The following is a 26,996-nucleotide window of genomic DNA, read 5'->3' as shown; positions in this document are numbered from 1 at the left end:
AAAGCAGAAATGTGGACAGGCACGGTCACAAAATTGTATACACATGGCACATGGTAATGTGTGCTTTATAGCTTATAACATGGCATAAGTATTTGAAACAAAGTTACAACCTCAACACACATAGTTCATCAGTCACCGATAAACAACTGATTGTTAGAGAACCATCATGAATTAGACATGCACCTCCATGTTTTAATTGAACATTTTCGGCCTTATCCTGTACAGTTCTTTCCCTTCATGAATTCAGGTTTGATGAACTCTATGCCTACTTTAATTCAAGCATGAAAATGTCACTTGCCTCAGAGGTTCTCAGTTGACTGGGACTATACAGATCGGAATTTCGAAGAATGATGAGGAGAACTTATAGAAACATAAAATTATGAAGGGAATAGATAGGATAGAAGCAGGGAGGTTGTTTCCACTGGCCAGTGAAACTAGAGCTAGGCGGCAAAGCCTCAAAATAAGGGGAAACAGATTCAGGACTGAATTGAGGAGGAACTTCTTCACTCAAAGGGATGTGAATCTGTGGAATTCCTTGCCCAGTGAAGCAGTTGAGGCTATCTCATTGAATATTTTTAAGGTAAAGATAAATTTTTGAACAGTAACAGAATTAAGGGTTATGGTGAGCTGGCGGGTAAGTGGGGCTGAGTCCCGGAAAAGGTCAGCCATAATCTTGTTGAATGGCAGGTCAGACTGGATGGGCGAGATGGCCCACTCCAGCTCCTATTTCTGGTGTTGTTATGTAGGTTTAGGAGTTTAATTTAAATGGTGATATCATAGTGATATTCATACCATGTTAACTCTGATCTGACTCAGAGATATACAGTATCAAACCTGGTAAAAGTTAGCAACAGGCACTGACTTGGCTATAAGTTGCATCAATAAGTTGATTTTTCAAAGAAAAATTGTCCAATGCTTTGCACTGTGACTCCCTTTCAAAGTAAGATAAAGTCTCTGTAGCTTTACTTGACTGTAGGGCTGCTGTCTCATGAGAGAGAGGAAACTGATAGTGATTTAACTTGAGGGTTGCCACACCACAGATGAGGAGAGAGCCAGAGAAAGGAATTCCTTTATGGTCACCTCAGCCAGTGTTAGGAACTGAACCCATGCTGCTGGTGTTATTCTGCATTGCAAACCAGCCATCCAGTCGCTGACCTAACCAACCCCCACCCTTCAATAACAGCTCAATGGTTGCAAATCACTTTGTGATTCTTCACAAATAAATACTTTACAGTAACCTCTCCAGTCGAGAATACATGGGACCTCATCATTTCTGGTTTTTGGAGCTTTCGTGGTTAAGGAATGATGTTAGAACGCACAAGTGTGTGAACTGGAGAACATTATGGAGCATTTGGCGAAGGTGGGGGAGGTGGAATGTTGTGGGGGGAAGTGGCGGTGTGTGGATGGTGATGGTGGTGTGATGGCCTACCAGTATTATTGCTGGGCTGTTAATGCAGAAACCCAGATAACATTCTGGGGACCCAGGTTCAAATCCCACCATGGTAGATGGTGGAATTTGTATCCAATAAATATCTGAAATTAAGAATCCACTGATGATTGTCAGAAAATTCCATCCAGTTCACTAATGGCCTTTAGGGATGGAACGTGCCATCCTTACCTGGTCTGGCCTACATGTGACTCTTAACCTACCCTCTGGGCAATTAGGAATGGGCAATAAATCCTGCTCTAGCCAGTGGTACCCTCATCCCATGAATGAATAGAGGAAAAATCAACCTATTCAAATACTGTGTTCCCTGTTTGGTTAATGAACTAAAATAAAGCTATGACTTTCTTGTGTCGCTGATAAAAATCAGCTCTCCTGCTTTCTAAATTTCTGGACTGGAGACTAACAAATATGATTTTCTTAAAATCTTTCCATGGGTCGCTTGCATGTTTTCTGACTTCTCTCATCCCATAAAAAATCTTGAGTGCCTCCTGGTCCAAATTTACAACTCCTCCTCTCAAAGTCTCCCAATTTACCTTAAAAAATAATAAAATGTGAGGCTGGATGAACACAGCAGGCCCAGCAGCATCTCAGGAGCAGAAAAGCTGACGTTTCGGGCCTAGACCCTTCATCAGAGAGGGGGATGGGGTGAGGGTTCTGGAATAAATAGGGAGAGAGGGGGAGGCGGACCGAAGATGGAGAGAAAAGAAGATAGGTGGAGAGGAGAGTATAGGTGGGGAGGTAGGGAGGGGATAGGTCAGTCCAGGGAAGACGGACAGGTCAAGGAGGTGGGATGAGGTTAGTAGGTAGATGGGGGTGCGGCTTGGGGTGGGAGGAAGGGATGGGTGAGAGGAAGAACAAGTTAGGGAGGCAGACACAGGTTGGACTGGTTTTGGGATGCAGTGGGTGGAGAGGAAGAGCTGGGCTGGTTGTGTGGTGCTGTGGGGGGAGGGGATGAACTGGGCTGGTTTAGGGATGCGGTTTTTCCTCCGCCTTCGCCTTCACGCCTACTTCTTCAACCGGGAGCCCAACCCTCCCTCCACTGACCCCTTCACCCGCTTCCAACATAAGTCCTCCTCCTGGACACCACCCCCAGGCCTCCTACCCTCCCTCGACCTCTTCATCTCTAACTGCTGTCGAGACATTAACCGCCTCAACCTCTCCACCCCTCTCACCCACTCCAACCTCTCCCCTGCAGAACGGGCAGCCCTCTGCTCCCTCCGCTCCAACCCCAACCTCACCATCGAAGCCGCAGACAAGGGTGGCGCAGTGGTAGTATGGGGCACTGACCACTACATCGCCGAGGCCAAACGCCAACACTCCGACACCACCTCCTACTGCCCCCTCGATCATGACCCCACACCCGAGCACCAAACCATCATCTCCAACACCATTCATGACCTCATCACTTCAGGGCACCTCCCACCCACAGCCTCCAACCTCATTGTTCCCCAACACCGCACGGCCCGTTTCTATCTCCTTCCCAAAATCCACAAACCTGCCTGCCCTGGTTGACCCATCGTCTCAGCCTGCTCCTGCCCCACCGAACTCATCTCCACCTACCTGGACTCCATTTTCTCCCCTTTGGTCCAGGATCTCCCTACCTACGTTCGTGACACCACCCACGCCCTCCACCTCCTCCAGGACTTCCAATTCCCTGGCCCTCAACACCTCATCTTCACCATGGACGTCCAGTCCGTATACACCTGCATTCCGCTGGCAGATGGCCTCAAGGCCCTCTGCTTCTTCCTGTCCCGCAGGCCCGACCAGTCCCCCTCCACCGACACCCTCATCCGCCTAGCTGAACTCGTCCTCACCCTCAACAACTTCTCTTTTGACTCCTCCCACTTCCTACAGACTAAGGGGGTGGCCATGGGCACCCGCATGGGCCCCAGCTTTGCCTGCCTCTTTGTAGGTTACGTGGAACAGTCCCTCTTCCGCACCTACACAGGCCCCAAACCCCACCTCTTCCTCCGGTACATTAATGACTGTATCGGCGCCGCCTCTTGCTCCCCAGAGGAGCTCGAACAATTCATCCACTTCACCAACACCTTCCACCCCAAACTTCAGTTCACCTGGGCCATCTCCAGCACATTCTTCACCTTCCTGGACCTCTCAGTCTCCATCTCAGGCAACCAGCTTGTAACTGATGTCCATTTCAAGCCCACCGACTCTCACAGCTACCTAGAATACACCTCCTCCCACCCACCCTCCTGCAAAAATTCCATCCCCTATTCCCAATTCTTCCGCCTCCGCCGCATCTGCTCCCACGATAAGACATTCCACTCCTGCACATCCCAGATGTCCGAGTTCTTCAAGGACCGCAACTTTCCCCCCACAGTGATCAAGAACGCCCTTGACCGCGTCTCCCGCATCTCCCGCAACACATCCCTCACACCCCGACCCCGCCACAACCGCCCTAAGAGGATCCCCCTCGTTCTCACACACCACCCCACTAACCTCCGGATACAACGCATCATCCTCCGATACTTTCGCCATCTACAATCCGACCCCACCACCCAAGACATTTTTCCATCCGCACCCTTGTCTGCTTTCCGGAGAGACCACTCTCTCCGTGACTCCCTTGTTCGCTCCACACTGCCCTCCAACCCCACCACACCCGGCACCTTCACCTGCAACCGCAGGAAATGCTACACTTGCCCCCACACCTCCTCCCTCGCCCCTATCCCAGGCCCCAAGATGACTTTCCACATTAAGCAGAGGTTCACCTGCACATCTGCCAATGTGGTATACTGCATCCACTGTACCCGGTGTGGCTTCCTCTACATTGGGGAAACCAAGCGGAGGCTTGGGGACCGCTTTGCAGAACACCTCCGCTCAGTTCGCAACAAACAACTGCACCTCCCAGTCACAAACCTTTTCAACTCCCCCTCCCATTCTTTAGATGACATGTCCATCATGGGCCTCCTGCAGTGCCACAATGATGCCACCCGTAGGTTGCAGGAACAGCAACTCATATTCCGCCTGGGAACCCTGCAGCCCAATGGTATCAATGTGGACTTCACCAGTTTCAAAATCTCCCCTTCCCCTACTGCATCCCTAAACCAGCCCAGTTCATCCCCTCCCCCCACAGCACCACACAACCAGCCCAGCTCTTCCCCTCCACCCACTGCATCCCAAAACCAGTCCAACCTGTGTCTGCCTCCCTGGCTTGTTCTTCCTCTCACCCATCCCTTCCTCCCACCCCAAGCCGCACCCCCATCTACCTACTAACCTCATCCCACCTCCTTGACCTGTCCATCTTCCCTGGACTGAACTATCCCCTCCCTACCTCCCCACCTATACTCTCCTCTCCACCTATCTTCTTTTCTCTCCATCTTCGGTCCGCCTCCCCCTCTCTCCCTATTTATTCCAGAACCCTCATCCCATCCCCCTCTCTGATGAAGGGTCTAGGCCCGAAACGTCAGCTTTTGTGCTCCTGAGATGCTGCTGGGCCTGCTGTGTTTATCCAGCCTCACATTTTATTATCTTGGATTCTCCAGCATCTGCAGTTCCCATTATCTCTGATACTACCTTAAAAAATGTTTTATTACATTGAAGACCTATTTTATGTCCCACGTTCATATTAAGGAGAGCAAACCCAGTTTTTCTAATGTCAGTAACTAATTATATGTCTTGTACTATTCCAGAAAATTTCTACTGGACTCTGCGTACAGCATTCACATTCTTTCTAAAACATAGTGCCAAGCCTTAGACACGACTATGTTGCTCTGATTTTTAATCTGTGGTGGGTCAAGCAATGCTCTGTTTTTCCTTTTAGATACATTTAGAAGAGGACCTCCCACTGTAGGTTCAGTTGCAGTTGTTCTGCTGAGGTCATAGTGATTTAAACTGGGTACTTTCCCTTTTGCATTCTTTGCAACTATTATAAGGCCGAGAGTCAGAGGAACATTAGAGCATAGGAACAGAAGTAAGCCATTTAACCCTAAATATACCCCGAGGTACTGCCTTCCAGCAATCTCATGCCTAATGAGGTAGCTTCTCATACTTGCCCGTTTCCCCATTTGACCTCTGAACTTCTTTAACAGTAATCTATCAATCTTACATTTGTCATTCACAATAAACCCAAACGTTCACGACCATTTGTATGTACGGGTGCATTTGACTTTCATCCCTGAAAGGTCTGCATCCAGTCCTAACCTCAAGTTGTCCAGTCTTTGACCTTCCAGCCAATGGAAGTAATTATCTCTATCTCTGTCCATTTAATAACATGAAACGTAATTCCTGACAGTACAATGTTAGTTGGTGAGACTTTTTTTTCATAATTGAGCCTGGGCTTTCAGCACCCTCTTGTGTGCCTACTCCTCCTTCTAATAACAGTAGGGTCAGAGACATCTACTAGGATAGAAAGAGGCCCTTCAGCTCATGGTACCTGCAAAGGGTAAACACAGCCATCTAACTATTCTACTACCATTTTCCTGTATTTGACCCATATTCAGAAAGCAAGGAGGCATTGGATTCAGGAAAATTTGGCTGTCTGGATACAGAATTGGCTGTCCAATAGAAGGCAGAGGGTGGTAGTAGATGGAAAGTATTCAGCCTGTGCCTTGGTGACCAGTGATGTTCTGCAGGGATCTGTTCTGTGACGTCTGCTTTTTGTGATCTTTATAAATGACTTGGATGAGGAAGTAGAAGGGTGGGTTAGTAAATTTTCCGTGACATGAAGGTTGGTGGAGTTGTGGTCAGCGTGGAGAGTTGTTGCAGGTTGCAAAGGGACTTTGATAGGATTCAGAGCTGGGCATAGAAGTGACAGATGGATTTCAACTCAGAAAAGTGTGAAGTGATTCGTTTTGGAAGGTCAAATTTGAATGCAGAATACAGGGTTAATGGCAGGATTCTCGGCAGTGCGGAGGAACAGAGGAACCTCGGGGCCCACATCCATAGATCCCTCAAAGTTGCTACCCATGTTGATAGTGTTGTAAAGAAAGCATATGGTGTGTTGGCTTTCATCGACAGGGGAAATGAGTTTAAGAGCCGCGAGGTTATGCTGCAGGTCTATAAAACCCTGGTTAGACCACACTTGGAATATTGTGTTCAGTTCTGATCACCTCAATATTGGAAAGATGTGGAAGCTTTAGAGAGGGTGCAGAGGAGATTTACCAAGATGCTGCCTGGATTGGAGGGCAGCCTTATGAGGAAAGGTTAAGGGAGCTAGGGCATTTTACATTGGAGCGAAGAAGGATGAGAGGTGAATTGTACAAGATGATGAGAGGCATAGATAAAGTGGATAGCCAGAGACATTTCCCGAGAATGGAAATGACTATTATGAGGGGGCATTATTTTAAGGAGATTGGAGGAAGGCGTAGGGGAGATATGAGAGGTAGGTTCTTTACACAGAGAGTGGTGGGAGTGTGGAATGCACTGCCGGTAGTCGTAGTAGAGTGAGATACATTAGGGTCATTAAAGCAACTCTTGGATATGCACATGGATGATAGTAAAAGAGACAACAAAGTGTGAAGCTGGATGAACACAGCAGGCCAAGTAGCACCTTAGGAGCACGAAAGTTGACGTTTCGGGCCTAGACCCTTCATCAGAGAGGGGTCTAGGCTCGAAAGGTCAGCTTTTGTGCTCCTGAGATGCTGCTTGGCCTGCTGTGTTCATCCAGCTTCACACTTTGTTGTCTCAGATTCTCCAGCATCTGCAGTTCCCATTATGTCTGGATGTTAGTAAAATGTAGGATATGCAGGGTAGTTTCGCTCTCAGAATAGAATAATAGGTCGGTACAACATCGTGGGCTGAAGGGCCAGTACTGTTGTATATTCTATGTAATTTAGATTCATTAAACTCACTTTGTGTATTTCATCATATTTCTTTGCATTAAGTTTTGACTATTCTCTCTTTGCCTCTTTCATGAATCAACCTTCTTCCAACTATAAAATTGGGTGGGATCTTCCCATGCCATGAATGATGATGACTAATTTGGAAGGACTGAGTGAGATGTTGAATGGGGGCTTTCATTCGGAATCAACAATTCAAATTTTCCAACTGAGTTCCAGATGTGGAAAGAACATTCCCGCCAGTGAGAGGTGAGAGGCCTATTAATAGGAATGATTGCTCAGCCTCAACCTCACTTATGTGTAAGTACACCTTGTTTATCTGCAGACTTCTGTCTACCACCCTCCAAATGGAAACCAGTTGCAGAAATACTCAACAAAGAAAAAGTTTCTAGAAAAAGTTTCTAAGTGGGTGCCTGGCAATCCCAGCCCACTGCTTCAGCCTCCAGAAACCAAGCACCAAAGTCTCACTGCGGTCTCCATGGACAGTGGCCGCACACATTCTATGCCCACGGACATTGGCAGCCAAGACCATATCAGTCTTTCTGCAATCTCATGCCACACCTCCGACCCATTCGCAGTAAGCTCCATTCTGGAATGCATCAATCATTGCAGTGCTGCGCATGATAGACTTGGTGTGGGGGAATAGGCATCGATAAGGGGTTGGAACGTTTTGCATCTTGGGGATCCTCACATGCTGTCTCAGCATTCACTCACTTTGCTTAGATGTTTACAACATCCTCAGGTTTACCATGCCTCTTTTCCCTATGCTCCTTCAGGCAGAATGAAGGGATAGATCATATTTCTACCTTGACTTGCCTTCTTGTGCAGACACAAAGCCCGACATTCTGTTATGGTGGTCAGCAGTTCGTCAGACCAGGGGTTGGGCATGTTACTGTGTGGCACTATACTGAGTCAATCTCACACCTGCATCATATGTCAGCACTGTACATAGAAAATACACCACACGCGCAGCAAGAAAATAGACTTTACTCGAAGGCTCCAGAGGCTAGCCCGAAACATCAGCATTTGTGCTCCTAAGATGCTGCTTGGCCTGTTGTGTTCATCCAGCCCCACACTTTGTTATCAAGGTAAGAACCTCTTCAGCCATGGGGTGCTGTTACAGCTGGTCAAGAACAGCCCTTGATGTCACCTCAGGAGCTTGGACATGGTCATTTGGCCAACTGGGATGGCCATTCACCTCTTTGTAGCTGAGGGGCTGAATGTCAAGCAGCACAGCACCCATCTGGTTCATTCTCCCCACATCATGGACTATTTTCTCCTGGAATGAGAGAAAGGGAGGGTTTGAATGAGATTAAGGTAGGAGGCAGAACTGGTAGTTTTGGAGCAGGTGGTCAGAAGCTGATGCTAGAAATGATGGGTTAGTGGTACTATCACTGGACTGTTAATCCAAGGAACCAGATAATGTCTTGGGGAGCCAGGTTTGAATCCCGCCGTGGCAGGTGGAGATTGAATTCAATAAATATCTGGAATTAAGAGTCTAATGATGATCGTGAATCCATTGTCGATTGTCAGAAAAACCCTGATGCAGGGCAGTTTTGCTCTCAGAGTAGAATAATAGGTCGGTACAACATCGTGGGCTGAAGGGCCAGTACTGTTGTATGTTCTATGTAATTTAGATTCATTAAACTCACTTTGTGTATTTCATCATATTTCTTTCAGAAAAACCCATTCAGTAATGTCCCTGAGGGAAGGAGACTGCCATCCTTACCTGGTCTGGCCTACATGTAACTCCAGACCCACAGCAATGTAGTTGACTCTTAACAGCCCTCTGGGCAATTAAGGATGGACAATAAATGCTAACTGGCCAGTGTTGCCGTCATCCCATGAATGAATAAAGAAAAAAAAGTGGCCTGAGTGAGTGAATAGGCAACCCAGAGGCCATGGTGTGAGGGAATTGGGTGGGTGAGAATGAGTGAGGAAAGATGCTTCACACAATACTGAGACTGGTATGGTAGGAAGAGGGTATAGTGGCAGAGATAGAGTGAGAGTAAGGTAGCAGAGTGAAGGTGGTGGTAGTCTTCCTGGCAGAGTGGGGAGGTCATTGACCTTCTTCTAGCGGTGCTGTCTTCCTTCCAGCCAGATGCCTGCAATTGCATTGACCTGGGTGGTAAATATGTGCCTTAGGCTGGCAGACTTTAGTGATGTGCCCTACTCTGTCAATCTTGGCGAAGGGGTAGTCCTAACCTTGCATCACTCTCTCCGGTGGAGCTCCAAGCCCCTGCCCACAAAGCAGGCACCAAATTCCCTTCTCTCCCATGCCAGGCTGAATGTCACCAAATGCTTGACCAGGTGAACAATGACCTTTTAAAAGTGGTACCAATACAAGGTCAGTGATAAGCACTTTCAGTTACAGCGAGTGGGAGAACGAGGTCAGTATCAGACAAGAGGGAAACTATTGGAATGTGGTAAATCGTCAATGGGGTGAGTTTGGAAACTGTAACATGAGAATACTCTTTAGGCTTTGCAAAGTGAAACTCTCTGTGCAAGTCAACAAAAATGACACTTTGCCTGAAGAAAAGGTAAGATTCAGCCCATATTTATTTCATTTAGCTTAGTGTTCAGATAAGCTTAATTTATTGTTGGATTGGGTAACCAGCACTACCCTTCTAACATGCCCCTTTCAATCGCTTAACCTTTGTCAGGTTTCTGGAGCCTTCCATGAAACATTCTCGTGCCTTTGCATTCACTAATGCTTTAGGCCAGTGCCAGAGTCTACTGTTCAGTGTGCAGAAATTCAAGAGACTGATAACACGCTGATATCTTTTAGCGAGTCTCACAAGTAATGGCAACTCCTCTTCAGCTGTCACACTTTGACGGACAATGGCATCTGTTTTCCAAAAATAAATCCACTGGCTGCACCCAGCTCATTTCTCAAGGGGATAGAGACATTACACATGTAATGTTGCAGGATTGTTGTAATACCTGACCAAAAATTTTCCTTTTTCTTTGAAATGAGCTATGACTAACTATTCTGAATCATCGTCAGGAGTTAAAGGAATGTACAATAGTTTGTCTGAATTAACCTAGGCATCGTGTTTCACCAGGTGGGTGTTCTTGCTATTTTCATCCACAAAGCCGACGCTCCCCCCCCCCCCTCAACTCTCCTCACCATTTTTTGACTTGGTACAGGCTGGATGAGTCAGACCATTTATAGAGCTCACTTTTGACTGCCTGAACGTGTCAAGATTAGCTGAAGATTAGTGGCCAAGGTTAAAGCTCGTAGTGCTGGGCTCTTGCTCATTCTCTCAATGACGGTCGGTGACATGGATAAAGTAGAAATCTTCGATGCAGATGGCAAGGGCAGGGGGCTGAAGGCCAAGCAAGATCTTCTGAGTGGGGATGTGGTCTTTGCTGAGCCAGCGTATGCTGCGGTTGTGTTTGACAAGTAAGTACGTCTGTCTACTTGTCTTCCTACAAAGTCACCTTACATTGCTCCAGAATGCAAGTTATAGAATCAAGTTCAGGTGTTGGATAAGAGTTTTTATTTACATTTGATTTTAATACAGCAGCGCTTCTTCGACATTTCATTTCCTATTGACTGTTTAATTGATTGAGTTCCTTGTCTTCATTGACTGAATTCTGCAAGGAATGCCCGAAAACTGTTGTCTTTAATTCCACTGGATACTACAGTCTTCCAGTTGACAATGATCTAGCTTCACCATGAGCTGGTGGGACAATCATATGGGATCATTTTACGTTGCTACAGGGAGTTACTTGGCTCAGTTCTTTCCATTTGGGGGTTTTCAGGCCAAAGGTATTTCTTTAGGGAGAAAGGTTCAGAACCCAGAGTCAAACAGCACAGAAACAGATCCTTTGGTCTGACTTGTCCACTTTGGCCAGATATCCCAATCTGACCAAACCCTATTTGCCAGCATTCAAAGTGGGAACTGTCATTTATTTCATAGAAACCAATCAGGGCTGTTTTTGAAGTGGTTGTTATTAAAATGGAGGAAAATTGACAAAACCTCATTTTTTTAGTTGGCCTTTCCTAGTTGCTTGGGAAGGTGATGACAAGCATTTCTATTTAACTTTTTAATCCTTGCCTTGCTAAAGCTCCAATGTCGGTATTTGATGTGAAACTGCAGGGTTTGAACCTCGTAGTGTTCCAGAAGTGGCGCTTAAATTCAGGTCAGGATGATCTTGATATTGAGGAGAACTTGCAGGTGACGCTGTCCCTCCAATCCTGGTACTCTTATCCTTCTCAGTGTGGCCGAGACTGTAGACTGGGACATGACATTCGAAATGCGGCTAGAAAGTGGCTGCTGTTACCGTAACCTGCCGGGAGATTCATCCAGTGGCAGATCTCCCGATCAAGTGGATCACATTCCGTCCAGGATGGTTTAATGTTTCAGATATCCCGTTCACTATGTCAATCTAATCCCAACTTGAGCCTTGTAAGTTATAGAGTGCACTGAATGAGTGGGAAGTGAGTCACTTGTCAGAGTGATGGAGTTTTTGCTTTGTTCTTGTGTCTGTCTTGTTGCTTTGACTTAGCATACTCGACAAAGGATTTAGAATCACGGATTTGTGGAACTTCCGAAGGAGGCCTTTCAATCGATCATGTCTAAGATAGATCACAACAAAAACAAGTCACCTATTGCCATTCCTCTGCCTTTTCCCTGATAGAATCATAAAATGATCAATGGTGGAATGTTTATATGTAGTGCTGTTGGAGACTTAGGGAGAAATGCGAAGTGGTTACACAGTCTGCATTTGGATTCACAATGTGAAGGAAACTGCATGGTGAGCAATGAGTACAGAAGGCTGGATTGAAAGAAAAAGTACAAGAAAACTGCTGCCTCACCTGTAAGATGTGCTTGGGACCCCGAACGGTAAGAAAGAAGAGGGGACAGTTCCACTGTCACAATTCTACCAATGCATGGGGAGGGGGGCATGGGTTTGCTCTCAGTACAGCTGAGCTATTTCCTACTATTCACATCTATTTTGAATCCAGATCTCTCCTTTGTGGCCATTAGAATTCACTTTGCCTTTTGCTCCAGGCATTCTCATGATCTGTTCCCCTCACCCCCCGTCCACCTTTGTCAACAGCATAAAAAGCATTATTTTCCAGCCCTCTTCAATTCTGAGGAAGAATCACTGGATTTGAAATGTTTCTCTCTTCAGAGATGCTGCCAGGCCTGCTGTGTTTCTCTGCCACTTTCTGTTTTTATTTCTGATTCCCAAAGTCCACAGTACTTCAATCCCACATAACTGCTCTGCTCAATATGGTTTGCATCAGGTGTGTCTCTCCTGGGGGAAAGCAGAAATGTTTGTTGCAATGTCCTGAAAAGATAAAACATCCTGGTTGACTCTTAGGAAACCCTGGTTTGCACTCAGCCTGAGAGGGAACATTTGGGAAGACATAAACCACATTGAGACTTCACTGGGGATGTACAGAGGTCAAGTCAAGACATCAGAGAGTGAAAGTAAATAGCCCATTTGTCTCACCTTTCCTATCTGTGACAGAGTCTGCAGAACAAGCAATGGACTTATCAACCCTTTCAAAAGTTGGGAAGTTATGATGTAGTTGCTCTGGATCTTGGTGCAGTTGCACTTGGAGTATGGTGTTCAGTTTTGGTCACCTTGCTATAGGAAGGATGTTATTAAACTGGAAAGAGTACGGAAGAAATTTACAAGGATGTTACCAGGAGTCAAGGGACTGAGTTATTGGGAGAGGTTGGACAGGCTAGGATTTGTTTCTTTAGAGCGTAGGAGTCTGAAGGGTGATCTTATAAAAGTGTATAAGATCACGAGAGTCATGGTTTAGGGTGAATGCACTCAGTCTTTTTTCCAGGGTTGGGGAATCGAGGATTACAGGGCATCAGTTGAAGGTAAGAGGGGAAAGAATACTTTGGAACCTGAGGGGCAACTTTTTTACACAGAGGGTGGTACACATATGGAATGAGCTGCCAGTGGAAGTGGTTGAGGCAGGTACATTAACAACATTTAAAAGGCATTTGGATGAATACATTGAAAGGAAAGGATGAGAAAGATATGGGTCAAGTGCATGGAAATGGGGTTAGCGTGGATGGATATTTTGGTCGGCATGGACCAGTTTGGGCTGAAGGGCCTTTCTCCATGCTGTAGGACTCTATGGCCCTGTGACACTATATCCCATCAAACCATAGTGGATGCAAATCATCCATGATCCTGAGCACTGCCTAAGGTGATGGAGCAGTTCATGACATTCTTTTCTCAGAGTCATAAGGCTTTGCGCTCGTCTAACTCCCAGACTGGAGCTCAAACCCAACACAGTTACTTAGAAATAGGAGTATGCTATTCAACTTCTCAAACCTACTTCACCATCCAACAAGGCCATGGTCGACAATCTGTGGCCTAATTCCATATGCCTGCCTTGGGCCCATATCCCCCGACACACTTGCTTAGTTAAAAAAAAGTATGTCTCATTTGAGGAAGAGAGCTCCAAAGTTCTGCTACTGTTTATGTGTGAAAGAGCTTCCTAACATCTCACCTGGATGGCCTGGCCCTAATTCTTAGACTGTGTTCCTGGTTCTAGAATCTTCAACCAGTGGAAATAGTTTATCTTTATCTATTGTGTCTTTCCTTGTCAATATCCTGAAAGCCTTGATTAGATTTCCCCTTAACCTTGTAAATTCTAGACAATAAAAGACTAACTTCTCTAATCTCACCTGAAAGCTTAACCCCTGAAGCCCAAGTATAACCCTTGTAAATTTGTATGAAACTCCCTTCGGGTCCAAAACACTCTTCATAAGGTGTGGTGTCCAGATTGGCTCACAGCGTTCCAAGTGAGGTTTAACTCATATCTTGTATAACTGCACCATAATATCTGCACCCCTCTACTGCAGCCCTTTAGATATGAAGGCCAGCATTCCATTAGCTGCCTTGACTATTTCTGTACTGATCATGGAGTTTTAAAGAACTATGTATCTGAACTCCCAATTTTCGTTGGATATCTACTGCATTTAACTTTGTGCCCTCTGAAAATATATTGATTTATCCAATTTAATTCCAAAGTGGGTAACTTCACATATGCTTATATTAAAATCCATCTACTATAGCTTTGCCCACTCACCTAATCTTTCAATATCCTTCTGTGATTTTATACTGTCATCAACACTGTCTATAATGCTGCTCAATTTTGTGACATCAGTAAATTTGAATATTTGACATTTTGTGCCATTTTCCCAGTCAGTAAAGAATGTTGTGAATGATTGAAGCCCAAACACAAATTTCTGCAGGACGCCACGAGTCACATCCTGACTGAATGAATACCTCCCATTATTACAACTCTCTGCTTTCTGCCAGTCAATTAATTTCCTATTCATGTCAGTAATTTGCTCTCAATTCTGTAGGCTTCCACTATAGCTAACAGTCACTGGGACTTTGTGTGGGATTGTTTATGGCACGAACAGTACTGCGTTGTATGATCATAGAATCCCTACAGTGTGGAAATAGGCCATTCATCCCAACAAGTCCACACTGACCGTCCAAAGAGCATCCAACCCAGAGCCTTCCCCCTGAACCTGCATTTCCCATGGCTAAGAAGGATGAGAGGTGACTTGATAGAGGTGCACAAGGTGATGAGAGGCATAGATAGAGTGGATGCCCAGAGATTTTTTCTCAGGGTGAAAATGACTATTGTGAGGGGGCATAATTTTAAGGTGATTGGAGGAAGGTATCGGGGAGATGTCAGAGGTAGGTTCTTCACACACAGAGTGGTGAGCGTGTGGAATGTGCTGCCAGCAGTGGTACTGGAGTCAGATACATTAGTGACATTTAAGCGACTCTAGGATAGGCACATGGATGATAGTAAAACGTAGGGTAGTTTGATCTTAGTAGGATAATAGGTCAGCTAACATTTTGGGCATAGGGCCTGTACTGTTCTAATACACCTAACCTACACTTCCCTGAGTAATATGGGAGATTTAGCATGGCCAATCTACCTAAACTGCACATCTTTGGATTGTGATTGGAAACTGGAGCAGCCAGAGGAAACCTACGCAGACACAAGTAGAACATACACACTCCACACAAACAGTTGATTGAGGCTGGAATCAAACCTGGGTCCACAGCACTGTAAGGTAGCAGCACTAGCCACTGAGCCACCATGCCATTGTTCAGATGGCTTATTAAAGTACAGCCCCAGCTTTCTTCTTGCGTAAATGTTAAAGATCCCATGGCACTATTTGAAGAAAGGTAAGGGTGTTCTCCTGGGGCAATATCTATCTCTTAATCAACATTACAAGAAATGGATTAGCTGGTCATGATCACATTGCTGTTTTTGGGAGCTCGTTGTGTACAAATTAGCTGCTACATTCCATACATTATAGCAATTACGACACCTCAAAAGCATTATGTTCACTGTAAAGCATGCAGGACATTTTACAATTTTGGGAAGTGCTGTGTATATACAGGTCTTTTATTTAATTACAGAGAATCAGGATTGGGAAAATGAAATGAATAAAGCAGATTGCATCTCAACCTACTTATTATGAGGATAATAGATTCTATTGCACTTTCCGTGTAAAAACCTGACAGTCAGAATTAGAGGTGATTGAAGAAATAACTCCACAGAAACTGGTATGCCATCACCAAGTCATTCTTCATTCACATGCGAAGAGTTCTTGACACTGCCCCAGCTCCCTCAGAGCTAGCTGTCAGAATGAGCAGAATCTCTGACACTCCTGTCAGCCAGGGCTCCCTGATTTGACCAGATTAACAGCCCCAATCAGGTAACTCACATTCTACCTGGCTGACCTTCTTATGATCACTACAATTGACATCCATTATATTTCTGCCTGTTCTGCAGACCTGGGCTGGAGAAATACAACTGATCATGTTGTTGCTCACAATAGAATTTCGAGCAAAAATTCTCAGCATAGATTCACTTTAGCTGAGAAGTTACCTGATGGGAAACATCAACTGAAAAAAGCCAGTCGTTGACATTGGAGCTATTTCTGCAGTAAGGAACCAGCAATCGCAATGTGTTCAGTGACATGGGAGATTTTACAATTTCCAACGATAAATTTTGGCACAGTCTATTTATAGCCAAAAGTTGAAATAGCAGAAAATCAGGTCTGTAGGCGGGAAGCATATGGCCAAGAATTAAAAATAAGAAAGTTATGGAAATGAGGCATTTGCAGAATCCATGTGAAAAAATTAGAAAAAGCTGAGGAACTGTTTCCAAAAGCAGTATAGTGACAAAAGTGTGCTCAAAGGCAGGTCTGGTCTATATTCAAGTGGTTGAACGTACCCTCTGAGTTGGAAGGTTGTAGCTTCAAATCCACTTCAGAGACTTGATGTAATTTGTATGTTGATCTGTGTGTAATTCTGAACTGCAGCTTATAACATGATGTCACAATGAGTTTTGACAAAGAGAGTTAGTGTATGTCACCACACTCATAACTTAAGTGCTATCACAATACCTCAGTGCAGCACTGATGAAGTTCATGGCACTGCCAATTTGAACGGGATGTTAAACTGAGGTGGATGTAAAAGACCCAATGTGAGGAACATAATAGTTCTTCTGGCACCCTGACCAACATTTGTTTCTCGATCAATACCACAACGAAAGAATTATCTGGTCACTTGTCTCTTAGGTTTTTGTAGGTCCTTCCTATGCACGTGTTGGAGCTTTCATTAATTTACTTTACAAATGTAGCACTGGCTTTAGGCTCCTTTGAGCTTGACTGAGGTTGAGAAAAGCACTGTAAGGTCCCCCCTTCCTTCTAGACAACAGAGATTTAAGGAACAGTTTGAAATCTTTAAGGATGAAGAGCAGTATTTATGATGAGAAAATGAATAAGGAAGTGGTTGACGTTAACCTTGGAGAGAGTGAATGATGTGAATATTAAAAAGGGATGCATAATAGCCAGAAGAAACCTGAGCACTCCATGTAGGAGAATGAATAGGAGGCAAGGCAGTCATAGATGTGGCAACAATATGTTGGAGTTGGAAACATCACCATAGAACTCGGGTTCTTTTTGGGAAAAATCTGTCTGGGAAAATAAAAAAAAGCTAAGTTTTAAACTATTGAAAATTAACATCTGCTAAAATTACTCATTAGGTATTGATTTCTTAAAAATATGATCTCTATATTCAGTTTCATTTTGTTTTGTCTGAGGCAAGCATCATTATGGAGACTAGAGTGCTACTTTCAGTTATCATACAATGGTGTTCATGCAGAATTATTCTGTGAAATGGCAATAGCTCAAAGCTACAAATACTGTGGATGCAGGAAATCTGAAGTAAAAACAGAAAGTGCTGGAGAAACTCAGCAGCATCTGTGGAGAGAGAAACGGAGTCAATGCTTTGAGTCTGACATGACTGTTCTTTGAAGACTTTTCCCCAGCAATTTCTCTTTTCATTTGTGGTTCAAAACTAACTTGGATTGAATGCATTCCAATGTGTTTTAGTTGATCCAAGGCCATTGTCAACCAGGGACAGGAGTGCAGTGTAAACCAGAATATAGATTAGTTCTAAATTTGACTGTGAGAATGGCATTGTTGAATTTGCTCACTCAGTTTTCTGATGCTGTTGTAACAATGTGGTTCAACAATGTGTCATGATGGGACAGGTGTCACTGGCATGCCAAACAGTTATTGCTTTTAGGATGAAGGTTGTGAGTCACTCTCTTCAATTGCTGCCATCCTTGGTGATGTGGGTACACCCATTGTAGTGTGAAAGAACTCTAAGGGAGTGAGAGCAGCCCCTTGCTGCACCAGTGTAACCAAGTGAATAAAGTCTATGCTGCCTCCTTTGAAAGTAAGTGCACTTTGGAGGCAGAGAGAAAACACAAGAAGGGGAAGTCATTAGCCCGAAAGCCACTCTAAACTCAACTACCTGCAGCATTTAGGGTACAAATCATTCTTAGCAATATTAACATACCTGCCAGGATGCTACTGAACATACCAGGTGATAGAGACGATCACCTTTACCTTGGACAATGGATGGAAAAAGCAATGACATTGAGGTTAGACAGGGAATTCAATTACTATGGCTCCGTGGTATGAAGGAATAAAGCTATATTTCCAATAAGATGTCTGTGATTTGGAAGGGAACAAAATCATTACCCTACTATGTTCACAGTATTGCATGAAGTGACAAATGGAAGGCACTGTGTCAAGCTAATCAGGCAAATACTGATTGTGATCGTTCTGTGCTGGATTGGGTAAGCAACCTAAGGTAATATTTCTGGTCACTACAATTATCCTCAGCACTCTGTGGGCAATCATAGAAACAAAATAGCCAACAAATATCCAGTGGTCTATTGCTCTAAAGTGCAACATGTGGTAGCGTGTGAAGGAAGGATTAAGCTGAGCAGAGGTAGCTACAAATGCACCACCGACAGTCACTGTTTGTGCTCTCATATGGAGAAGGGATGTGACAGAGATACCAAGAGGCAGGGGCTTGGGTTACATAATCCGCAAGCCATTTCCCACCCAGAGGCCATGACTTCAGTGAGGGACGGAGATGTAGGTGGGGCAAACAAAGTGTAGTAAAGGACTGTATCACTAAATGTACTTAACAGATGGCAAAACTGAAGAGTAACATTGCACAAAGAAACATGAAACATTCTTTGCTGAGAACTGATAGCTGATACTTTGAAGGAAGGTCAAGATAAAATGTCAACTGAAGTTCATGGAGTTTCTGGCATAAGGGAATGCCATCATCCCATTCAGATATTTAATAATAATTTACTTTTCTAAAATTCATTCACGGGATGAGGGTATCGCTGGCTAGGCTAGCATTTATTGCCCATCCCTAATTGCCCAAATGGTAAGTAAGAGTCAACCACGTTGTTGTGGGTGTGGAGTCACATGTAGATCAGACTAGGTGAGGAAGGAAGATTTCCTGCCATCAAAGGTGGGTTTTTCATGATAGCTTTCAATTCTAGATTATATATTTAATCAATTCATTTTATGAATTACATTTATATTCCAGTAGCTTCCCCAACAGAGTTTGAATCCATGCCGCCAGAGCTTCCAAATTTGAGACAGAGGTTGTTTCAGGTTGCGAGTATAATACACCTACTGCAACACCATCCCTTGCTATGCCACCCTGTTAAACTGATAAACTCCGTGCCCTTTCGGATGACGCAGATAAAGAGCCCCCTCATTTTCTGATGAATTAATGCCTTTTTAGCTAGATTTCACTTCCTTCAAGGCATTGTCACCCATCAAGCTTGGCTGAGAGGCTGCTGGGAAATGCAGAATATGGGGATGCAGGATACTGGGGCAATGAAAGGGGGCTAAATTTCTGTACCCAAATTGGTGCGAATCTTTCAAATACTCAACCCCTTAGGGTTGGGGCTGCTGCACTGTTGAACATATTTCTGGCTGTAATAGACAGGTGTTTGGTGTTTTGTGGAATCAAGGGATATGTGGAGCAAGCGGGGGAATGGGGTTTAGGCTAATTGCATTGAATGCTTGATCAGGCCTGAGGGGGGTCTCTCCTCTTGTATAATTGTGAGGATTGAGCAGAGAAGGAAGGTTTGGGAATGTTTGGGTGACTGCTAAGCTACCTGTTCGGATGTTATCCATTCATTCTCCTCTTGAGATCTCTTTGGTTGCGGGCAACCAACCCTTGTTTCGGCAAACCTTAAACTTTCAGCCTCTGCTACACCCTGTACTAACACCAACTGCTCTCAAGTTCACCCTGAGGTTGATCCTCAGCCGCTCCCTTTTTATTCACTCAGGGACCTGGGCATCGCTGGCTGCGCCAGCATTTATCGCACATCCCTAGTTGCCCTCGAGAAGTTGGTGAGCTGCCTTCTTGAATCCCCGTGGAGCAAATGCTGTAGGGTGACTCACAATGCCCTTAGGGTGGGCATTCTAGGATTTTGACCGGGTGGCAGTGAAGGAACAGTGATATATTTCCAAGTCAGGATGGTGAGTGGCTTAAGACCATAAAAAATAGGAAAAGGAGTAGGCCATTCAGCCCCTCAATACTGCGCCACTATTCAATAGGGTCATGGTTGATCTGACATTCCTCATGATCTTTTCTCCCTCCTGTCTTTTTACCACAATCCTCAGTTCCCCAACTGATCTGGAATTTCAGGTTTAAATATACGCAAGGACTCTGGCCCACTGCGCTCTGTAATAAGGAGTTCTCACAATGCCGTGAGAGAAGAATCTCAGCCTTAAATTATTTTAACTGCCTGTTCTTTTGCATCATATCCACATCCAAGATTTGTCATCAGACCATTTCCAACAAAGCATGAAAAGTGTTTTGTGTCAGCACGAGAGGCATTGTCATTCATGGCTATACTTGAGTTCAACCTGAGTCCTATCTGACATGTAGGAGGCAGGTTTTAGTGGTGGAGTTCTTGGAAGCCTCCAGACTCCTCCGGATGGTGACCTTCCGTCTGTGGTGGGGTCAGAAGTAGGAAGGTTCACTCATGAGTTCACTGAGAGGTGGCTCAATTGAAGGGTAGCACAATGGTTCAGTGGTTAGTATTGTTGCCTTACAGTGCCAGGGACCTGGGTTCAATTTCAGTCTCAGCTGATTGTCTGTGTAGAGTTTACTCTTGTTCTCCCTGTGTCTGTGGGATTTCTACCAAGTTCTCTGGTTTCCTCCCACGTACCAACAATATGCAGATTAGGTGGACTGGCCATGCTAACTTGTCCATATGTTCAAGGGATGTGTAAGCAAGGTGGATTGGCCATGGGAAATGTATACATGTGGGCTTACAGGAATAGGGTCAGGGACACAGTCTAGGTGGGATACTCTTCAGAGGGTCAGTGCAGTCTTGATGTGCTAAATGGCCTCTTTCTGCACTGTTGGGATTCTATGATTCTAAATAATACTCTGCTGTATTGTTCTGCCTTCCAAATGAACAAATTTGTATTTTCACACATTGAGTTCAATTTACCAACATTTTGCCAACTTGTTTAATCTATGTCCCTCTTAAAACCTGCCTTTCCACCTATTTTTGTGTTGCCTGGCTGTAGTACATTCACTTTCTCTGTCCAAGTCATTAATATATATTGTAAACATTTGTGGTCCCAGTACTGATCCCCGTGGAGCTCCACAGGGCACATGTTGCCCAACTGGAAAAGAACCCTTTATCCCCACTTGCTGTTTCCTGCCCATTAGCCAATTCTCGATCCATGCCAACACTGTGGCCTATTATCTTTTGGCTTAATCTTTTGTGTTGTACCTTGTAGAGCGCCTTCAGGAAGTCTAAATGCAAAACAATGACTGGTTCCCCTCTATCCATTCCAATTGCGACTTCCTTGAAAAACTCCTATAAATTAGTCAGACATGATTTCCCTTTCATGAATCTGTGCTGACTCTACTTGATTAGATTATGATCTTCCAAATGTCATGCAATTACTTCATTAATAATTGATTCCAATACTTTTCCAGCAGTAGATGTGGGGCTAATTAACCTATAGTTACTCGCTTTTTGCCTCCCTGCGCTTTTCAATAGGGATGTCACTTTAGCAACACAAACAAAAATTGCTGGAAAAACTCAGTAGCTCTGGTAGCATCAGTGGAGAAGAAGTAGAGTCAATGTTTCAGGTCTAGCGACCCTTCTTCAGAACTCTTCAGAACTGCCACTTTAGCATTTTTAGAATCCTTTAGCACTTCTTCAGAATCCAGTGGTTTTTTGGAAAATTACAACCAATGCATCTGCTGTCTCTGTAGCTATCTCTTTTTAGGATCCTTGGATGTAAGCCATCAAGGCCAGGGGACTTATTCGCCTTTAACTCCATTAATTTGTCTAATGCGACTTCTTTGCTGGTGGTGATGGTACTTCATTCCTCCCTTGTATTCTTCGATATTAATGGGATGTTCAAAGTACCTTCCATTGTAAAGACAAATGTAAAATATCTGTTTAACAACTCTTCCACTCCTTTGTGCCCAAAACTGGGTTGTTCCCCCGATTCTTTTCCTAAGGGACCTACGTTGACTTTGATCTCTCACTTCCTTTTTATGTATTTAAAGAAGCTCTTAATGTCAGCTTTTATATTTCTCATGAGTTGCCCTCTGTTTTTATTGTCTTTTTTGTCCTCCTTCGCTGGATTCCAGTCTTTGGTGTTAACAGTAACTTTGACCGCCTTAGAGACATTTTCTTTCAACTTAATTGAAGGGAACTTGCAGTGAGGTGTTCCCATGTATCTACTGCCCTTGTCCTTCTACGTAACAATGGTTATGGGTTTGATAGGTTTTTACCTAATGGTGAATTTCTGGCGGTGTGTCTTGTAGATAGTATAGACTGCTGCTACTGAGCATCAGTGGTGGAGGGAGTTAATGTTTTGGATATATTGACAATCAAGCAGGCTTTATCCTGGATGGTGTCAAGAAACTTTACTGTTGTTGGAGCTGTAGCCATCCAGGCAAGCGAGGAATATTCCTGACTCGTGTATTGTAGATGGTGGACAGGCTTGGAGAGTCAGGGGGTGAGTTTCATCCCATTGTCTTTGATTCCTTTAACCCTAAGAACTATATCTAACTCGTTATTGAAGCATTCACTGCTTCAGCCTCAATCACTCTCTGCAGCAGAGAATTGCAAAAGTTCACCACTCTCTGGGTAAAGAAATTTCTCCCCATCTCAAACCTAACTGGCCTTCTCCAATATTCTGGTACTGAGGAAGTAATGGCCAAGTGGCATTATCGCTGAACAATTAATCCAGAGACCCAGAAAATTTTCTGGAGTCATGGGTTCGAATCCTGCTACGGTAGATGGTGGAATTTGAGTTCAATTAAAAAATATCTGGAATTAGGAATCTAATGATGGCCATGAATCCATTGTCGATTGTTGGAATAACCTACCTGGCTCATTAATGCCCTTTAGGGAAGGAAACTACCCAGAGAGTGGTGAACTTTTGCAATTCTCTGCTGCAGAGAGTGATTGAGGCTGAAGCAGTGAATGCTTCAATAACGAGTTAGATATAGTTCTTAGGGTTAAAGGAATCAAAGACAATGGGATGAAACTCACCCCCTGACTCTCCAAGCCTGTCCACCATCTACAATACACGAGTCAGGAATATTCCTCGCTCGCCTGGATGGCTACAGCTCCAACAGAATTCTGGCTTGCCTCACTAATGTGCTTCAGTGAAGGAAATTTGCCATCCTTACCTGGTCTGGCCTCTATGTGACTTCAGACCCACAGCAATGTGGTTGAGGTTCAGCTGCCCTCTAGGTAGTAAATGCTGGCCCATTCAATGACGGCCACATCCTGAAAATGAATAAAAGAAATCACACTGAAGCCATCTCTGCATCCTCCTCACAATTCACTGTCCCACTTAACTTTGTGTCATCTGGAAGATTTGTGATTATATATTCTTGGTTCCTCATTTTCATCATTAATATATCTTGAGAATGGCTGGGGTTCCAACGCTGATCCCTGCAGTATCCCCTAGTCACTGCCTACACTTGAAGAATTGACCCATTTATTCCTATTCTCTGTTTCCTGTCTGTCAACCAATTCTCTAGCTGTGTCAGTGCACCTACCCCGAGTTCCATGCACTTGAATTTTACATGCTAATCTCTTATGTGGAGCTTTGTTGAAAGTCTTCTAAAAGTGCAAGTAAACTATATTCACTGGTTCTCCCTTAACAACTCTACTATCTACATCCTTGAAAAATTCCAGCCCTGAAATAGGCTGCTTCAATATCTGAGGAGCCGTGAATGGTGCTGAACATTGTGTAATCATTGGTCAATATCCCCACTTCTGACCTCATGATAGAGGGAAGGTCATTGATGAAGCAGCTGAGATGGTTGGACCCAGGACGCTATCCTAAGAAGATCCTGCAGCAATGCCCTGGAACTGAGGTGGATCTGCACTGTGTTATTCGCAGCACAGATATTTTCCTGGAACTTCTAAATCACAAAGGAAGCTCCATCAGTGGGTCTCAGGAGACCCACCATGCTCCCAGCTGATGAAATGAAACAAAGAACTGCAGATGCTGGATATCTGTAACAAAAACAGAAATTGCCTGTGGATCTCAGCAGGTCTGGCTGGAACACAGTGGCTACAAGAGCAGGTGAGTGGCCAGGAATAATGCAGTGAATAACTCATCTCCTGACTCCTCAAAGCCTTTTCACCATCTACAAGACACAAGTTATGGAAAACTCTCCACTTTCCTGGATGAGTGTGGCCCCAACAACACTCAAGAAGCTTGACACCATCCAGGACAAAGCAGCCCACTTGATTGGCACAACATCCACAAACATCCACTCCCTCCACCACCGACACTCAGTAGCGGCAGTGTGTACCATCTACAAAATGCACTGCAGAAATTCACCCAAGATCTTCAGGCAACACCTTCCAAACCCATGACCACTTCCATCCAGAAGGACAAGGGCAGCAGATATATGGGAACACCATCACTTCCAATTTCGCCACCAAACCACTCACCATTCTAAATTGTAAATGTATCACCGTTCCTTCACTGTTGCTGGGTCAAAGTCCTGGAATTGACTGCCTGATACCATTGTGGGTCAACCTGCAACAGGTGGACTGCAGTGGTTCAAGAAGGCAGCTCACCACCACCTTCTCAAGGGCATCCAGGGATGGGCAAGAAACGCTGACCAGCCAGTGATGCCTACATCCCGCAAAATGAATAAATAAAAAAAGCTAATTCAATTCAATTCAATTCAGTTCATAATGCAATCTGACCAGAGCCTTACTTAGCCTTGTCAGTACATCCTGGCTCTTGTATTCTATTTCTTTTGAAATGAATGGTAACATTACGCGTGCTTTCCTCACTGCCAACCGAACTTGCCTGTTATTCTAAAGAGAATCTGAACTAGGACTCCCAAGTCCCCTTGTGCCTCAAATTTCTGAAGCCTTGCCCCAAGTAGAAACTAGTCTGCACCTTTAATCATCCTACTAAGGCTCACAACCTCATACTTTCCCACATTATATTCCATCTACCACTTCTTTGTTCTTTCTCACTTTGTAGCTGGTACACACTGCAACCAGCATGCCTCAGTGGTGGAGGGAGTAAATGTTTACCATGACGCACAGTGCATTAATTAACTGGATCAGTGAAGAGCATTCCATCACACCCCAACATGTATCTTGTAGATGGTGGGCAGTCTTTGGAGGCTATGGGTGGCGCAGGGGCTAGCACAGAGACCCAAGTTTAACTCCAGCTGTGGATCACTGTCTATGTGGAGTTTACATGTTCTCCCTGTGTCTGTACGGGTTACTGCTGGGTGCTCCATTTCCCTCCCACAGTCCAAAGATGTGCAGGTTAAGTGGATTAGCCATGGTAATGTGTGGTTACGGGTTAGGGGTCTGGGTGGGATGCTCTTTAGAGGGACTGTGCAGACTTGATGGGCCAAATGTCCGATTTCTATACTCTAGTTTCTGACCTTCTCCTGTGGCTACAGTATTTATAAGACTGGTAAATCCAAGTCTGTCTCTCTATAATTATATATCTAACATACCAAGGGATTAGTAATAGTAACTAGTGTTTCACAATGCTTGCCACCTGTTGGGATACACAACAGTGGAGATGCAAAAACATTCCACCATCAGCTGCTAAGGGACTGGCATAAGAAACACTAATAATTTATGGGGAGGTTACTTCAAACATGCAGCTCCAAAACAGCTTGCACATAGTATTTTTCAATTTTATTCACTGAAATCTTAATTTGTGTAATTTACACTTCAAGTGGACTTAAGGGTTGGGAACAAACTGGTTGAACATGATCAGAACAATGTGTTTGTGTGGAGAGATGGATCAAATGTCCCATCCCAACCATTATACATGATCACAGCAGTAATAACTTCTCATTGTATACTATTTAACTTAAAAAATGTCTCAGGTTTCTTAAAGAAATATGACCAGACAAGAATTCTTGTGGCTTTCTGTGTGTTAACACATTAACATACTACAGAAGCTTAGGGTGTTATTCTGACAGATTTCTGTAAATTTAATGACAACCTACCCTGTACATGAGTATGATATTTCAGACTTACCTTTAGTTTAAGTTCTATGCATAAATGTGATACAGCTGCATTATGTACCTAGCTTGCTGGTTGACTGGCAAACTGACTTAAACAAAGAATTGTGGATGCTGGAGATTTGAAATAAATAAAAAGAAATCGTTGGAGAAACTCAGCCCCCTTAAGGTTCACAGGATATGAAATGTTGCCTCTGTTTCTCTCTCCACAGATGCAGCCAGATGTGCAGAGTTCCTCCAGCTATTCATTTTCGTTTGTCTTATTGACTGACTGCATGCTTAACTAGCCAGTATGCGAGAGTATGACGACACCTCTTATGCTACAGCTTTCACATGTTGTAACGCCTTTGGAACATAGAACAGGAACAGGCTATTCAGCTTTCAAGCTGTTCTACATTACGACTCACCATCTACCTCAATACTATTTCCGCACACCACTTCCCTTGGCATCATTAGCAACTAGAAACTAATCGTATTTGTCATGATTTTACTTAATTACTGAGCTTCCAAAGCACCTTGGAATAGAAAATTTCAAAGATTCACCACGTCCTGAGTGAAGATGTTTCTCCCCATCTCAGTCCTAAATAGATTGTCTTTTATTCCAAAGCTGTGTCTCCTCGTTCTAGATCGCACAGCTAGGACACTCAACATTTACTCTATCTCCCCCATTAAGAATGTGATAAATTTCTATTTGATTGCCTCTCGTTCTTTGAAACTCCAGAAAACCCCCATTCTCCTCAATTACTGCTTGTGAGACAGACCCACCACCCAATCAATCAGTCTGGAGAATATCCGCTGCACTCCCACTATGGCCAGTATATTCTTCC

At 44.3% G+C, this 26,996-nt stretch overlaps 1 protein-coding gene across 1 annotated transcript in view; it reads left to right on the top strand.

Annotated features, from left to right (window-relative positions):
- The first annotated feature begins 10,384 nt into the window (after positions 1-10,384).
- LOC125460011 (histone-lysine N-methyltransferase Smyd1-like) overlaps positions 10,385-26,996 on the top strand; it is a 64,911-nt gene continuing 48,299 nt past the window's right edge. The window contains exon 1 of the mRNA XM_048547037.2: positions 10,385-10,648. Within this exon, the coding sequence (XP_048402994.1) occupies positions 10,512-10,648 (137 nt within the window). The 5' untranslated portion in view covers positions 10,385-10,511. The remainder of the gene's footprint in view (positions 10,649-26,996) is intronic.

This window comes from Stegostoma tigrinum, chromosome 1 (assembly GCF_030684315.1).
Source record: "Stegostoma tigrinum isolate sSteTig4 chromosome 1, sSteTig4.hap1, whole genome shotgun sequence".
Taxonomy (NCBI): Eukaryota; Metazoa; Chordata; class Chondrichthyes; order Orectolobiformes; family Stegostomatidae; genus Stegostoma; species Stegostoma tigrinum.
Note: the sequence above shows the minus strand (reverse complement) of the source record. Positions and strands in the feature narration are given on the sequence as shown.